This window comes from Trachemys scripta, chromosome 12, assembly GCF_013100865.1.
Source record: "Trachemys scripta elegans isolate TJP31775 chromosome 12, CAS_Tse_1.0, whole genome shotgun sequence".
In the NCBI taxonomy this organism is placed as follows: Eukaryota; Metazoa; Chordata; order Testudines; family Emydidae; genus Trachemys; species Trachemys scripta.
The window spans coordinates 5,453,401-5,471,091 of NC_048309.1; the positions used below are offsets into that span (position 1 = coordinate 5,453,401).

General features: G+C 49.8%; 1 protein-coding gene across 1 annotated transcript; it reads left to right on the forward strand.

Annotated features, from left to right (window-relative positions):
- Positions 1-307: 307 nt before the first annotated feature.
- Positions 308-17,387, forward strand: SRMS (src-related kinase lacking C-terminal regulatory tyrosine and N-terminal myristylation sites). The gene is made up of 8 exons (XM_034787903.1): positions 308-706; positions 8,100-8,221; positions 9,841-10,007; positions 11,481-11,622; positions 12,592-12,750; positions 14,491-14,672; positions 15,260-15,416; positions 16,149-17,387. The coding sequence occupies exons 1-8, from the start codon at positions 351-353 to the stop codon at positions 16,346-16,348; spliced, it is 1,485 nt and encodes a 494-aa protein (XP_034643794.1). The 5' UTR covers positions 308-350; the 3' UTR covers positions 16,349-17,387.
- The last annotated feature ends 304 nt before the right edge of the window (positions 17,388-17,691 follow it).

Here is a 17,691-nt window from a genome sequence, read left to right on the forward strand (position 1 = left end):
ACATATTTTCGGTTAAGTTCTAGTTCAAAAGACTCCCTTAATTCTTAAAGTGTAAACAGAGTTGACTAATGAAGCAAACTCCAGCTGTGATTCTCAGGCCAGCTGTGTGTGCAGGTCTGAGCCTATGGCCCCAGCCCGCAACGAGTTACACCTGATCTTCTAGTTTCACTTTCAGAAGTAGGAAGTTCTCAGGTAAAGGCAGCACAGGCGCCTGTTCCAGCACTGAGCTAGCATCCCACGCCCCTGAGCGTTGATGTGCAGGGCTCGGGACTGAAAGTCCCCGCTCTGCTGTGGAGAAATTCTATGGCATAGCAGCCCCACGCTTGGACACAGCTTTGTTTGGAACAGGGATGGAACAACATGTCAGGAAGCGCTTGACCTTCCTGACCTCCTTCTGGAACAAACTCTGGCCAAACACCGTCTCTGCTGACAGGCCCTCGCAGGGGTATTTTGATCCCGATCCTGTCGCCCTGCGGCCAGACCTAGAGCCGGATCCTGTCCTCCCCAGTGCCTCTCTCTTTAGTGCGCTGTATGATTTCAGAGCCAGGAGCGCAGAGGAGCTGAGCATCAGCCGAGGAGACAAACTCTGCGTCCTCAAAGAAGAGGGGGAATATGTCTTAGCCAGGAAGCTTAAGGGGGAACCAGCGCTGGGCTACATCCCTGCTAATTACGTGGCAAGGATCAACGAGGAAACCTCCCACCAGCCGTAAGTATCTGAATCCCAGCTCTTCACTGTGGCTTGTGTGGGGATAATCTTTTGTAAGTGGAGCACAAAGCGGGGGGAACTACTGCAAGCTGGATCTCACGGCACCAGTGCTATATATTGGTCTAAGGCCCTGCAGAACTGGGCACCGGGAGCTCTCCTCCCAGCTAGGCACAAAGGACAAGGGCTGGGTCTGCTGCCTCTACATTGAGGCTTTCCCCGGTCAGCTCGAATTGCAGCATTGTCTTGTCTCTCTTTTCTTTGTAATTTGCATTTGGTATTGTCGGCAGTCAGGGCCTAGGGCACACCATTGTTATTGGGCTGGGGGCTGGAACCGGCGCATCACACAGTTCTGGGCCAGGGCAGAGAGACGTCTGAGCTGTTTGTACTGTTTGTAGAGCAGCTACCACAACAGGGTCCTGCTCCAGGTCGGGGGCTCCGAGGTGCTCTGGTAATACAAGTAATAACGTTCCCTGGCAGGTGGCAGCCAAAGGCCTGCTCCACTCACAGGTTCTGTACTAGTGTTGCTCTGTCAGTTAGGGTGTGATTTTTTTTTTTTTAACTGAAATAGTGATGCTGGTAAACCCCCCTGCCTGGACACATCGATACCAGTCTGAAGGGGTCTTGTCCCAGGTAGAGCTATTCCCCTTCCTGTTTGAGAATACACTGTACCAGGATACATCACCTTTCTATTGGTATAGCTGCCCTTTAGACCAGGGGGCTTAGACCGGTTTGATAAAGCAATGCCACGGGTGTGTGTGTGTAGACAAGGCTTTTAATCCCTCTTTGTGCTGCATCCGTCCCCAAAACCGCCGCTTGTCCTCTTCTCCCAGACGGGGGGGAACAGGCCGGGGGGGCTGAGGCGGAGCGGACAGCTGTGGCAAGGTTGGCAGAGGGAGGAGCTGCCATGCTGAACTCCCGAGCCACCAGACAAAACCCCTGTTTCGGCACAGCCGTGGGCCAGTTGAGTTCTCCAGCTCAGGGGCTGGCACAAGGGGGCACTGTAGGAGCTCGGCACAAGGGGAGGATGTTGTGGAGTTCCAGCAGCACCCCGCTACCCCCACAACTCCCCATCGATACCTTCGCAGCACTGATTTTAAATTTAGAACATTCACCTCTTCCTGCCCAGTGGGCGCGTGAGTTTACTATTATATAAGGCAGCGTTTCTTTCCCCACTCACAATAATCCAGTTCCAACATGCTTTGTGAAGTACACCTGAGACACTTCCGTTCTCCCGGTCTCAGGCCCGTGAGTCAGTCAGTATCATTAGCATATTACACACTCGCTGGAAGCAAGCATTGTGAAAACTCCTAGTGAACTCCCAGTAAAAGTTTCTCCTCCGGTCTTTCAAGTCTATTCAGGTGGTATCTGAGCTCTTACTTATCTTCCTGAATATGGAATCAAAGGGGTGGAGGATGGAATGTGGATGACAGCATCCAGGACACACCACAGACAGTTTTCAAAGTGAAATCACTTTGCATTTTAAAATAAATAAGTTTCCGTTCCATTTCTCCATCTCATTAAGATCAAATAGACAGGACGCCGACAAAACAAATGGTTGTGTGGTACAGCCAGAATCTACGTTTTTCAGCACCGATAAAATAGTTTGACTTAATCAAGCTCCAGATAGGGCTGAGCAAGCAGTTTGGGGGCTGAACTGAAAAATACAAGGAAAAATTGATTTTTGGGGAGGGTTTTTATCAAAATGAAAAAATGATTGCAGGTTGGAGGGATCAACATTTTCTAAACAAACCACTGTGCCATTTTTGAATTTTTTCCCAAAAATCTTTTTTTCCAGCCCACACTGTCCACCAGATTCAATCTGAATTCACAGGTAGGGTTGGTCACCCCAAAACTGCATTTTTTCAGTGAATTTAGTAATTGCCAAAAAATAAAAATTCCTCCAACTCTCCACACAACCCAGGCAAGCCCTAGTATCAATGGCAGGGTGGGCATTGTACCAGTAGTCATCAGTATATACCGATGCCTGTCATATGCCAGGGGCATGACCCTTGTGGAGTCCTGACCCTCATCCACTGATTGGGGCTGGGTCAGTCTCTTCCCAGTACACCTGTGTTTCACACCTGTATTACAGTGACATGGGGGGTAAAGGAACCCACCTTTTCTTGCTGGTGGTATCAAACCTCAGTTTCGATCCGGAGTGACAATGTTTGGTGGTAGTGCTTGTGTAAAGCATAAACCCACAGTGCAGTTTAGTTGTTATGACTGGCAACGCACCAGGACAGCAGAAGGCAAGTCCAGGCAAAGCTTCATTGACAAATTCATTCATGGGCCCCATGAATGAGAATAGCTGATTTAGAATAATTCCAGGAGAGGAGTGAAAGTCACTAGTACTCGTATGTGGAAGAAATTGATCCTGCACCTGTGGAGTGTACTTGGCTCCATTGATGCTATACATTCCTCACTTTCATGCCTCACCAATTCATAGTTTCTTTAATAATCTGCAGCCAGCAATAATCAGTGTGGCAGAAAGAAATTAGTGGGGCCTACGCAGAAGGCTCCCGATTTCTGAAAAACGGCTTCTGAGTTTGTTACCGAATAGTATCGTGAGTGCAGTTTTGCAGGAGCAAAGAATCTGATCTCACTAAGTCGTCCAACTCGCTGGCTGCACCCACACAGCACCTGGTAGAGTGGGAATTTCAGAAGCAGTAACTTAGCTGACTGAAATCCAGGGGCGCCTCCGTGGCAGAAGCCTTGCGCCTCCGCTGAATGTTTTCTGAGACTCCCACCTACGTATCCAAGTATTCTCAAATACACCTGCAATTGTTTGCACCCCACCACCTGCCCCTAGTTCTCTGGGGGTGCAAGATTGATGGCTGAGTTGAAGCCTATATATAGGGCCCTACCAAATTCACAGTCCATTTAGTCAATTTCATGGTCATAGGATTTTAAAAATAGTAAATTTCATGATCTCAGCTATTTAAATTTCAGATACTGCTACCCTTACTTCTGCGCTGCTGCTGGCGGCGGTGCTGCCTTCAGAGTTGGGCAGCTGGAGAACGGCGGCTGCTGGCCGGGGGCCAAGCTCTGAAGGCAGAGCCACCGCCAGCAGCAGCAGAGAAGTAAGGATGGCCTGGTATAGTATCGCCACCCTTACTTCTGCACTGCCACTGGCAGGACGCTGCCTTCAGAGCTGGGCACCTGGCCACTAGCTGCCACTCTCCAGCCACCAGCCGCTGCTTTTTGGCCTCCCAGCTCTGAAGGCAGTGCAGAAGTAAGGGAGGCAATACCACGACCCCTCTAAAATAACCTTGGGATCCCCCCTGCAACTCCCTTTTGGGTCAGGACCCCCAATTTGAGAAATGCTGGTCTCCCCCGTGAAATCTGTAAGCACCCAAAAGACTATATTTCCTGGTGGGAGACCAGATTTCATGGTCTGTGACGCGTTTTTCATGGCCATGAATTTGGTAGGGCCCTACCCATATACCAATCAAGGCCAAGGATTCTTTTCAGATTCAGTCATTTTATTTTCAGGAACTGCAGCGATGCATTGCTATTCACAGGACAGTAGCTTCTTGCCGCCCTCGCCTGTGGTCAGGTCCCCCTTGTGCGAGGGAGTGCCCCTGCACGCAGGCATGACGCGGTCCCTCTCTGCGGCTTGCAAGCTAACTAAAGGCGAAAGATAAATTGTGGGGGGGAAAACTGAAGGGAAGTGACTAGCCCAAGCAATAGAGCCAGGAATTGGCCCTGGGCTGGTGCCCTAGCCGTTAGCCCACATTGCCTGCTATTTTGGAAAATAAAAGTTAGAGGCTTATCCAGAGGGGTGTGACTTTGGAATGGAAACACCAACCTGGTTGTAAGGGCGACTGTAGATAAATCGGGTTCTGCCCCCGCCAGTAGGTAGCCAGGATTCCCCCAGCTGGCTAGAATGCTGAGGGCAAGACTGCGGCCCAAGGGAGATAAGAAGCCTTTCACCCAGGTGTAACACAGCGGCTGGAAGGCCAGGGTCTGTGGACGAGCCTCCTGCTCACAGCAGTGTGTGCACTTTACACCCTCCTACGCAGCCCGGCAGTGGGTTGTCTTCACCTGCGGCCTGCCTGTGATGCTGTGATTCTGCTCCCATCGCAGGCGGGGGTCTTGATGGCACCGCCTGGCCCCAGGCCTGGCAACCTACGTTCATTTTTCGTTGACGGGGGTGAATGTGCGCTTGCAGCTTGCCCAGAACCTTCACGCTGGGTGAAGAGACGGGAGGGGGTACGGTGCTAACAGCCTGGGAGGAAGCAGCTAGCCGGGGTTTATCGCAAGTGAGCCTGTTTGCGGGGGAGCGAGACCAAGAGCCTGTCAGATCCACACCCCATCAGCGCTTGTGGCTGAGGCAAATACTCCCTTTCCTTCTCCCTTCTGTGCAGTTACACCAACCCCAGGACAGGCTCAACCTGTCTTCCCCCCTGCCCCTCCCAACAAGAACAAACAAGCGAGGTACAAACAAGAACAGGACATGCCAGCTGTGCTTTGGGCTGAGTATACGAAGCTGCTGGATGGATCAAGTCACTGGTAAATGCAGGCTCAGGGGCACCGTTCACCCGGCCCCCTGTGGGAGCCTCTCCCCGTGCATGTGTGGGAGTGTGTGGGGATACTAACAGACCCTTTCACTGCTCATCCGTTTGTAACAAACACCAGTGCGGCTTTCTGCAGCAATGGCCTCAAGTACCCTGGCATCTGCCTTTACTCATGTATCGGCTGGGAAGCAATGACCTCGGACCCTTTCCCAGATGATTTTTAACAATAGATTTGCACAAATTATAGGACTAGAGGAGTTGGAGGGGGAGGACGGAGCCGGGATCCACTTGCATCCATCAGAATTCCTCACCGGCAGGATTTTAGGAGCAGTGCAGTTTAGGTTAGTTAAGCTTCTTGGGGCAGGGACCGTCTCTTTCTGGGTTTGTACAGCGCCTAGCACAATGGAGTCCTGCTTCACAACTAGGGTCCCTAGGCACTATGATCATACAAATAAAGAATGTCATAGTTAGAAGAGTGGTGAGAAGAGACATATAATAGGGTTCCTGGCCCCCTGCACTCTTTTACACACACACACACATACACACACACACACACTGGCCACGTATACATTTGAGCGTACAAATTTTAGTACCCAGGCCTGTTAAGATGGGATAGTCCTGATCGGGCTCTGGGCAGGGACTATGCAAAATGTCCCTGGTGTGGTGTTTAGTGAACCCTCCACACTTAAGGAGCTTGCAAGAGTTCTGCTTCATTCTGTGTCCAATTGCAATTGGCTGGTACCTGTAACAAAGAGCTTCCCGGAGCCCTGTGTCTGTGGCTGGGAAGCTCAGCCCTTAAAGGTCCTGTCTCCAATAGCATACTTTGCACAGCTCTGCCCAGAGCACCTCACACCTGCCCTGCGTTGCTCCTCCAATCTTAGACCACCTTTGGTCAGAGACTGACGATCATATGGCATTTTGCCAAGCACAGGGTAGTTTTGTGACAGGACAAAGAGAAGAAAGACCGCCAGCACATTTTTACTTGTGACCTAATCCATATTTGAACCTGGATTTTCTAGAACTGAAGGGCAAATAAGTGCCTTGTTTTAAGTGCTACCAACCCCTTCTAATTCTTCCTGGTTCCTTAACTGCTGAATTAAGATCAACATGGCCAGTGTCTTTGGTGGAGTTAAGTGTTTAAAGGAGACATGCCATTGGTTCTAAAGACCTGCTCTTATCTGGGGCAAAGCACCGGGCTTCCCTGTACTCTCCTCTGGAGTCCAAAGAATGAAGGAAATAGTTCAATGTTAACAAGCTGTGATACCAGATAACAAAAGGCCCAGGTGAAACTGAGCTAATCCGTCAACAACAGCTTCTGAGCCCAAAGGTTAGCACTGACGTCAGTCAGCCGGTGCGACTGTTTGCGGGTGCTACTGTCTCTGCCCTGGAAATCAGCTGCTCTGCTGCTCATTAGGCAGTTGCACAAACACAAATCGTGATAACCACAGTCCTATGGGCTGGAACTCAAGAACCAGCGTCCCTGCTATTCCAGCTCGGTGGGGACATGGGGGAGAACATCTGGCCTCCTGATCTTCTGTCCAGCCCTGCCACTTGGACAGAAGCAGTTTCTGACCAACCTTCAGCACTGGGACTGGGGTTTCTGCTCCCTTTGTGCCGCATGAGACGTACAAAGCCGCTGCAGAGGGCAGGGAATGACTGTAACATGGTTCATACCCAAGGGGAAGGACGCTGTGTGGGAGACATCAGAAAACAGTGTGTGTGTCTGATGTGACTAGTCCAGGGAGCGACATTGTACATTAAGGAACAGAAATTGACATCAAAGGGCAGCGCCTTCAATCCTGGGGCACGTGCCCCCGCAGTGGGTGTGGGTGAAGCTAGCAAACTGTCCTGCTGGCTTGTACGTGTGCAGCCACAATATACATTACTGAACTGAAATCCACATCAAAAGGCAGCTCCTTGGATACTGGTGAGCACTGGAAACTAGCAAACCTTTTCTCTGGCGTTTGCTTGGGCATCCCTCGCACCAGGTGTTCGGTGGGCTAAGCAGGGCTGGGTTACAGATGACAAGGTCTTTTCAAAACAAAGGAAATGGTCGGTTGGACTCCGCATCCAGCCCCACGTCCAGGCTCACATGAGCAAACACAGTTATGCACCAATATAACCCACTAAACGCCATTCCTAAGAAATGCCAGATCATACAACTTCAGCAACACCCAGGCACGTGATAAATATGCAAATTAAACCTGCCGGCAGGTGGGGGATAGTCGCTTTCCCCTCTTCACACACAGGGGGCGCTGGAGCCCTTCTATTCCCTGCAGGTCTCCTAGTACCTGGGCTGACAGGTGCAAATGCTGGTCTGTGCCTGTGCATTACCCTAACCCATGCAGGTTGTGCCTGCTGCAGCAGATAGCTCTAGGCAAAGAAGGAAAAGGCACATTTCTCTCTTGTGCACCCTGGGCACTGGCCACCCCATTTTTACTTGCTAGTTATCAGAGGGCTGGAGTTTTCTTCACCAAGTCTTTTATTACCTGCCTTAGGAGGTGTTACTGGTGCCCATCACTCCCGTATCACGCGACCTTCTGCATAAAACAGAGTCGTGCCCGTGAGCCCACCTGGGTCAGATCCTCAGCTGGCGTCGATCAGCATAGCTCTGTTGAAGTCAGTGCAGTGCCGTCGATTAACCCCAGCTGAGGACCTGACCCTCCTTCGCTTGTCCCCTGGTGCATGCTATGGCTAAACGTAGCCAGCTGCAGCCACGCAGTGCAGAGCCCAGCACGGTCCATGCTGCCCATTTAGGTGCATTATTGGGTTTTATTCTGACTCATCTCGTCTCAATGCCTCTCGGGGCCCGGGCGCAGCGAGGGTCTGTCCTGGGGGTTTTGCCGCTCTGATCGGCCTTTTTATCTTTCTTGCAGCTGGTACTTCAGAGGAGTCAGTCGAAACGAGGCCCAGCAGCTCCTTCTCTCACCGCCCAATCAACACGGCTCCTTCCTCATCCGTGACAGCGAGAGTAACCGAGGGGAGTATTCTCTGTCAGGTAACCCCGAGCACTCCGCGGCGTCCAGCCCTGCTGTTCTGTAGCTGGCTGTGGTTCATTTCTGCCTTTGCGCCATAAATGGGGCTCAGCGCTGCCCGGGAGCAGAGGGTGGCACAGCTGGTGGGGAAGGGAAGGGAAGATGGTTGTGAGCTACCTTGCCACCTACCTCCATCCTGGGGCCGGCCAGAGGCCAAACTGACCCCTGGCACAATTTAGATCAGCCTCAGGGTGCTTCTTGACAGAGTCAGTTTTATGTTCTCTCTCGGTCGCCCTTCTCTGGGCTGTGCCAGGCCCTGCTATAGATTCGGTAAGATGAGGGGAACGGGAAGCGATCAGCATGTACCACATGCAAGTGGGAGAAGCCCCTGGGCAAAGGAACGTTCTGCCTGAGGACCCGGGCTCACCAAGATGCAGGGATGTGTTTAAAGCGGTTTATAGCATCCTGTTAAGATGGATTCACTTCAGCTCTGAAAAGGGACAGAAAGCCACGCCAATGGCCATTGAGCGCCCTGCGTATCTATGCAAATATTGATCGCTGAATCATTGTGGGAAAGGGAAGTACAATGCTCTCATTCAGGGATATGAAAGCCATAAACAATTTACAGCTTCATAAGACAGCTTCATAGTCCTTAGCGGCAGGGTTTATTTCCAGTGGTTTGTTCTATTGTTCTGTGGATTATATAAAAAAAAAGAAATTCCCACTTCAAGCTATCAGGGCCTGATTCAGATCTGATTTACAGTGATGTAAATTCATAGATTTTAACACCAGAAGAGCCCATTTTAATCACTTAGTCTGACCTTTGGCATGACGCAAGATAAAGAACCTCACCCACTAATTTCTGCATCACGCCCATAAACTGTTTGCAAATTAGCATACAGTGATATTCAGTCTTGACTTAGACTTCAAGTGATTGGAGATTGCACCATGTCCCTGGGTAAATTGTTCCAATGGTTAATTACCCTCACTGTTAAAAATTTACCTCTCCAGTCTGAATTTGTCTAGCACAGGGTCGGCAACCTTTCAGAAGTGGGGTGCCGAGTCTTCATTTATTCACTCTAATGTAAGGTTTCGCGTGCCAGTGATACATTTTAACGTTTTTAGAAGGTCTCTTTCTATAAGTCTATAATATAGAACTAAACTATTGTTGTATGTAAAGTAAATACGGTTTTTAAAATGTTTAAGAAGCTTCATTTAAAATTAAATTAAAATGCAGAGCCCCCCGGACCGGTGGCCAGGACCCGGGCAGTGCGAGTGCCACTGAAAATCAGCTTGTGTGCCGCCTTTGGCACTCATGTCATAGGTTGCCTACCCCTGGTCTAGCATTAGCTATCAACCATTGGATCCCGTTGGCCTTGGTCTGCTAGATAAAGAGCTGTCTACTATCTAATCTCTGCCATATGTTAGTATTTAGAGACCATTTATAGACCAAGTCACCTGTTAACCACCTCTTGGGTAAACTGTCGATTGAGCTTTGTTAGTGTGGAAGTCAGTGTTGTTACACTGGTATAAATGAGAGCGGAACTGAGGCCAGAACCAGCAACGCTCAAGGGAGGGGACTAGGGCTGGTTGCATGGGTGACTGAACTCTGTTTCAATCTCCTTTGTTTTTTCCCTCACAGTCCGTAATCATGCTAAAGTCAGTCATTTCCGGATCTGTAAGGGGCCTGACGGAGGTCTGTACATACAAAAGGGACAACCTTTTCCCAGCATGGAGGAGCTGCTCACCTTTTACACAGTAAATTGGAAAGTTGTACAGAGCCCCTTGTTACAACCCTGCATCCCTAAGGTCTGTGTACACAACACTAGTGTCAATTAGTTTCTTTCACTCTTACCCTCATCTTAAACCTGATGCTCACCATTTGGTTGCTGGCCTGGGCCATTCTCTTTCTTCATTATTTCATTTTAATCTTGTAATTTGTTCTGTGGTTGTGATAGGGTAGGGAGCAGGTGATTTTGGTTTGAGCATTAGCCTGCTAAACCCAGGGTTGTGAGTTCAATCCTTGAGAGGGCCATTTAGGGAACTGGGGTAAAAATCTGTCTGTGGATTGGTCCTGCTTTGAGCAGGGGGTTGGACTAGATGACCTCCTGAGGTCCCTTCCAACCCTGAGATTCTGTGATTCTATGATTTGCTGGGGGACATGCTGGCCATTAGAACAGAGGCATTCTGAAGGACAACGCAGGCGGTTTCGTATAGAACTGCTTGCATTTTGGGGGGGGGGGGAGGCGCCAAAACAAAAATTAATCAGAAAACTGTAAAAATTCTCCAGTGGGAGAAATGGGGCCAGAATGAAAAAAAATCAGTGTTCATTCTGTCAAAAGAAAAAAAAAATCAGTGAAAAAAAATGTTGACAATGAAAAACGTTTTGTTCAGCATTTTTTCACAGAAATGTGTCCATAATTTTTTGAGCAGCTCAATTTTTGACGCTTTATTAAATGAAGAGTTTAAGTGTCCTTTTAATATAGCTGCCCTCTTATCCGTCCATCAGCCTCTTTGCTTTCAGGCTCTGCTGTTAATTATAAGGCTAAGGAGTCTGTCTTGTTCTGGAGCTTTTATCTGGTTTCCCTTTCTTCAAGTTGAATTGCACAGGGTTTTCTCAAATGCTTACTCCATATTCAAGGCCAGCTTTAAGGTCATTGGTTCCAATTCGGAGTGAAAAAGACTTTGAGATGTAGGAATTTCCCCTGGAACAGAAACTCCAAGTTTCAACCAGCTCTACTGAGAAATTTAATTTGCAGGGGACAGAGACCAGTTTCCTATATCTTCACTGAGCACCCTCTTAACATACAAATTAATATTAATGGTGCAGGTGGAATGGTCTCTCCCAGTGATCTGAGTGGCTGCTTCCCGCTGCATACCCTTTCCTGCAGTTTCTCTGCCTTCACGCTTCCTGCAAGACCTAACCGCCTCCTGAGAGAGGCCAGAGCCCTCCGTATCCCTTGAGGCTTTGTAGTTCCTGGTCCTAAAATGGTGACAGATTCCTGCAGTCTCAAAGTTCTGTTCTCATGGGCATTTCTGGCTCCCAAATGTGCCCAGTGCTCCAAAGGCAGCAGCCACTGCAAAGGATTCTGGGACACATCTGAGGGCCAGAAGTGCACACGGAGAATCAGGATGAAGAGGTGCTATTTGGGACTGGCCTGGATGCTGACTTCGGTTGCTTTCTCAGCCTATGCCCACGTCTGCCCTGGTTCATAACACTGCCTCTACCTGACGGCGCAGACCTGAAATGAAATGGTCTATGTGTCTATACGTTTAATACAGACCCCTCCGATGAGAGATGCATGGGAACGGCCCCGTTCAGAATTCACCCTCGGGAGGAAACTGGGGGAAGGATACTTCGGAGAGGTGTGGGAAGGATTGTGGAAGAACATGGTGCCAGTTGCCATCAAAATCATAAAACAAGGTGCGTGGATGTGAAGGCAGGGAACATTAACCATGCGCCACCTTGTCTTTCACTCACTGCCATGAAAGATCTCTCCAGTCCGTTTCATTTCCCCCTTGATCACCCAACCCCTCATGTCAACAATCAGACTGAATAAACTAACTGTAGATAGGATCTCCTGCCTGGTGTAGTCGGGCAACCCTAGCTCATAAGGCTACTTGCCTGTGACACATCTGCACACACCCATTCGAAAATCCAGTCCGATCTACGCTGAGGTCTTTACAAAATGGCTTCCCACCCCCGCTCCCTGCAATCACTCTGGAGGCCTCATGTTAAGACACTGCACTGTTGTGTGAAACAGGGGCTCTCAACCTTTCCAGATGACTATCCCCCTTTCAGGAGTCTATTTGTCTTGCGTACCCTAAGTTTCACCTCACTTAACAACTCCTTGCTTACAAAATCAGCCATAAAAACACAAAAGTATTACAGCTCACTAGTACTGAACAATTGCTGACTTCTCATTTTTACCAGATAATTATCAAATAAATCAACTGGAATATAAACACTGCTTACATTTCAGTGTGTTGTATAGAGCAGTATAAACAAGTCATTGTCTGTATGGAATTTTAGTTTGTACTGACTTCACCAGTGCTGTTTATGTAGCCTCTTGTAAAACTAGGCAAATATCTAGATGCGTTGATGTACCCCCTGGGAGATCTCTGCGGCCCGCTCCCCGGGGGAAGGCACTAGTGTGGAAGTCCCTGCTGCACTCAGCCAGCTACCTGAAAATGGCATCTCAATCCTAACGAGAACAGCCTCAATACATGTTACTGTTAATGAGCTGTGAGGGAATGGGGTGCATGAGCGCCGAGGGGTGGGGCTGGGGCTGGAAAGCTCCCGCAGTCACGTGGAGAAAGCCAAGCTATGAATGGCAGGATGAACTTAGCGAGAAACTTACTCACCCCGGCAATGTCTCGGCTTCCTCCACAGCTGACATGAAGGCGGAAGATTTCACCAAAGAGATTCAGAATCTGAAGCGGCTGAAGCACGAGAGGTTGATCCAGCTCCATGCCGTCTGCTCTGTGGGCGAGCCCCTGTACATCGTCACCGAACTCATGAGGAAAGGCAACCTGCAGAGTTACCTCGGCAGTGAGTACCACCCTGCCCTTACTGCCTAGCGCCGCGTGGGGAGTCACCCGTGTGGCACTGCCGCTCTGGGCACTCGAGAGCACCACGAAGGGACTGCAAGGCCCAGCCGGGGGCCTCTGCCCTGCCCAAATTAAAACGGCAACAACGCACTAATGTCAAAAGAGGCAGCCCGCCAAGCTCTGCTTTCATTCACATGGGGGCGAAGGCAAGACAGCTCCATCCCAATCGATGGAGCAATTCCCATGTAAGGGAAAGCAGAATTTGGCCCCGGGTACATTCTAATTCACCCTACGTCGGCCGGGGACAATTCGCCATTTTAAATTTTAAAGCTGTTGTAGAAGCCCTCGCCCCTACCACCGGTAACCACGCAACAGGCCTCTTTGCAGAAAAGCCTCAGTCGTCCTGAGCACCCAGATCTGAATGTAAGGCCTGGTCTTCGCGCCATTTTTGGCACTGGTATAACTCCCTTGGCCAGGAGTGATTGTTTTACTGAAATAGATATACCAGACTAGTACCTCGTGTGCTAGTTATAGCAGTATAATGCTGTCTTATTCCAGTACAGTTTATTCCCCTTCCTTTTGGGAGGGTGGTACTGCTCAGACTATACCAGCGTAGTGAAAGCGGTACAACTTGTGTATGTTGGCAAGGCATAGGCTTCCTCAAAGCTCCTGCCGGTTTGAACTCCTGCCCTCGCTTGCCCCCCCTCTCTAAGAAGAGCTGCTGTGGCGCGTTGAGACAGTCGCGCAATCCGAATGGCGTGCTACTTCGTAGTTCACCGACGCCAAAGGCGGTTGTTTCACTGGGGGACTGGGAGAGGGAGTTTTCAGCTCCCCAGTCTGCTCGGCCACGGCCTCTGTTGGAAGCGAATTGCCAAAACTTGTGCATCTGAAACTGACAAAAGGGCAAGTCTCCTGTCACCATCTTGCTGAGTCAGCCGTGAAACGGCACCAAGAACATGCCTGTGGTGGTGTTCATTTCTCTCGTTCTTTTCTTTCACTCCCCCAACCAGGAAATAGTTGTTAGGGAAACAAGTCACACAGCGCCCAGCTGGGACCTGTTCTTTCCTAGGTAACGTCCTCCATTGACTAATGGGACCTCCTTTGGGGGAATGGGTCCAGCAGGGCTCATTATCCAAGGAGCAGCAACTCCCAAGTAGGATGGGTTCTGAAACACAACTCCCAGCCACGCGTTAGACTCTGTCGCTCCTACTCCTAACAGGGAACTACTTATGAGGACCATCTTTCTCACTGCAACAGAGCTCACCGGGGGCCAGCGCCTGCCAAGCTCTGAAACACGCACTTAACGTTACAGACGTGGAAGTTGCACGTGCTCAAAGTTAAGCGTGTGCGCTTTGCAGAGGTGGGGGCCGAATAACGAAGGCTACACACGTTCATGCTCTGGTATAGGAATGTGATATATGGAGATATACCTATCTCATAGAACTGGAAGGTCATCAAGTCCAGCCCCTGCCTTCAGTAGCAGGACCAAGTACTGATTTTGCCCCAGATATCTAAGTGGCCCCCTCAAGGATTGAACTCACAACGCTGGGTTTAGCAGGCCAGTGCTCAAACCACTGAGCTATCCCTCCCTCCATAACATGAGTGTTTATTTTGTCAGTTCCTAGTGGTGGGTCTCTTTCCCAACAAGGATGTACTGATTCCATAACGTGCTCTATGAGGGTTTTAATGGATCAGCCTAAAACAGAAAGTGATTTTGGTCCTTCGATCCCTGGTTTAACAGGTCTGGAAGGGAGGGCTCTGAGCACACTCCACCTGATCAGCATTGCTTGCCAGGTGGCCGACGGGATGACGTACCTTGAAGAACAGCACATCGTTCACAGGGACTTGGCCGCTAGGAACATCCTTGTGGGAGACAACCTCACCTGCAAAATCGCTGATTTTGGACTCGCCAGGCTCCTCAAGGTTGGTCTGCTGGAAACTGTTGGTCCCTTTGCCTTGCTTATTTCCACATTCCCTTCCCTGTCCCTAAGGGGCTCCCAGTTCACACTGGAACCTGCTAGCCCCACCCTTGAGGCTTTTACAAGGTGGCACCATCCTACCAACTGGTTAAACCTAGAGACAGCTGATTAACGGGCTGGGGGTGGGGGTTGCCTTTGAATGCCACAGAACAGACAACTCCACCTCTCCCCAAACACTGACTCTCCTACCTCCGCTCAGTCTCTGCCTGCCTAGAGGATGAGAAACTAGCGCCAGGGAACCAATCTTGGCTGTCCCGGGTTGACAATGCCCAGAGCTACAACTAGACCAAGGGACTGAAACATGGTCTCCATTTACATCGCGTGTGGCAGGACACAATTTGATACGTGCTCTGCTCGGCTGTCCCAGGTCTCTGCCAAATCCATGTCGCACTGTTGCAGGGAGAGAGCTGTAGGGCTAGTAAGGGTTACTTGAGATGGCAGTTTAGGCCTCTCCTGCCCCCGTGCCTTTGAGAGGGGGGATATTGTGTTTGTTTCCCCTGTGCTCATAGCCCATCTCCTGTTGCTTTTTAGGACGATGTTTATTCCACCAGCGGCAGCACCAAAATCCCAGTGAAGTGGACAGCCCCAGAAGTAGCAAACTACCACACCTACTCGCTGAAGTCCGATGTTTGGTCCTATGGGATCCTGCTCTATGAAGTCTTCACGTACGGGCAGACCCCATATGAAGGTATGGAGCCCACCCTTCCCCCTCCTCTTTGTCCAGCCGTGCTGCCTTTCGGGGGTTACTGTGCCCCGCTCTTTCCAGGAACGCCCTTCACGGGGTGTCTACGCAAGAAAAGCGCCTGTGGTCGCAACGCTCGGAGCCCAGGTCAACTGGCTCGGGCTCGCACTGCGGGGCTAAGCGTAGATATTCGGGCTCGGGCTGGAGCCCAGGCTCTGAAACCTGGCGAAGGGGGAGAGTCTTGCAGCTCCGACCTGAGCCCTAATATCTCCCCAGCTATTTTCAGGCACAAGCCCTGCCAGTCCGAGTCAATTGCCCCAGACTGAGACTCAGTGCCACGGATTGGCTTGGTTTTTTGCAGTGTAGATGTACCCTCATTGTGCTCCCCTTACACAAGGCTGCTGTCCTCTGGCTCCCCACCTCACTGACACCCAGCAGACCTCCCTGATGAAACGTGCTCCCCTCCCCTACCCCACCATCCAGCCTTGCTGCAGGGAAAGGAGACTTTCACACAGTGCATGGAGTAGCTACTGCATGGCCAGGAGGCAGCCTTGAGAGTTGCTTGACACAGGTTTCACTACACATGGGAGGTGCACTTGATGAGGAATTGAATGGTGATGGAGAAGCCGTTCCATACAGGCTGGCTAGACTCTTCACAGCCACCCTGAGCCATTTTGGGGGATAAACTCCACAATGTGATGGTGAATAGGGTCATTGGAGTTTCTTGTTTCCTTACAGGAATGACAAACCAAGAAACAATACAGCAAATCAGCATGGGCTACCGCCTTCCCCGGCCAAGCACTTGCCCTCCTGAGATCTATAGCGTCATGCTGGAGTGTTGGAAGGGTAACGCTGAGGAACGGCCCACCTTTCTCGCTCTGAGAGAGAAACTCTGCTCAATTTACAGACGGGTGCACAATTCGCTCTCGCTCTCCTGATGGAAATGGCCCTACACCCCACCCCCATGATTATTTGGGGTTCCATTCCCATGCCCAGCAAGTGTAGCAGCACTGCTGGGAGTATCCATTGTCTATCCGTGCACGACTTGCGTCCAGCGGGCATTCTTGTGTTGCACGTTTCAGATGAAGATAACACAAGGCCTTCTCCTTGGGAGGGACAGAAAACCGTGCTTCATTTTGGAGAAGTTTAGCCTCCTTGCTATGGTCTGACTGCTACCTCCACAAGAGGACTATTCATTGTAGATGTGGTACAGCAAAGATGTCACCCTGGGTATAAGAAGTTCTTAATCTAAACAGCACAGCAGGATTTCACAAGCTACCTGCTGCGTTGAAAGTGAAGTTTCCCGTTTACTTTGTGTGTGTAAACTATTGATGGCTATGGAGTTATTCACGACGTGTGTCTGATTTATTTATTGATCAATGCATGTAAACCCACCCAGTTTTCACAGCGCATGCGGACAATGTAACTCTTCAGTGTACTTGCTAATATCAGTGGCAGGATCAGACCTGGCTGTGTTGTAGTTCACGGCAAGAAAAAGCCGTGTAAAGCCCTGCTTCCTCCTGGGGGTTTGGAGACATCCAGGCATCCCACATAAGGGCAGGATTTGAGACTCAGATCTGCCTGGACTTTTTCCTCTATACCTGGAACTGCCAATTACTACTCCCCCCCCCCCCCCATTCCCCACAATTTGGACCCACTCAGATATCATTGTATTCCTCTAACCGTCATCCTCCCTGCCCCCTCCTGGTGTATATTATTAAGCTCTCATTTGTCTGTCACGTTCCTCATTTAGACTGTAAGCCCTACAGCAGAGGAACCTGGCTTCTCGGTGTTCCCCAACTGTGAAACCATAAATCATCATCATCATTAATTCATACTCCAGGGAGAGCTGAGCCTAATCACCTTGTCTTTTAGCACCACTTAGTGGCTGCCTGAAGTATGACATTCTTTTTATTTGTTAATTACAAATGTTAACTGTACATTTTCTGCCTCTTTAAATACAAGTATTTTAACCAACTTTCTCTGTTTTTCTCATCAAAGTATTGGAGGAGGATCTGTGAAGCTATTGGAAGGTTCTCAAGAGAATCTAGGAAGGGCCCTCTTAAAAAATAAAAACACATCAACTGTGTGTATATCCATCTCTTACCATACTTCCTATCTTTCTTATGCATTGGGATAGTTTGCACTTGTGCCTTTAATAATGATGCTAAAACTTCCAAACATCTTGAACTCTTTTTTCCTTGACTTGCTTCCCATGAGATCGTACCTACCAATTCCCTGGGTTTGCTAAACTCTGCCTTCTTGAAGTCCATTGTCATTA

Coding starts and splice junctions, on each gene's coding strand:
- SRMS (XM_034787903.1), top strand. CDS start 351: ATGGAACAACATGTCAGGAAGCGCTTGACCTTCCTGACCTCCTTCTGG. Junction 8,222..9,840: donor AGGGGAGTATTCTCTGTCAG/GTAACCCCGAGC, acceptor TTTCCCTCACAG/TCCGTAATCATGCTAAAGTC. Junction 10,008..11,480: donor TACAACCCTGCATCCCTAAG/GTCTGTGTACAC, acceptor CGTTTAATACAG/ACCCCTCCGATGAGAGATGC.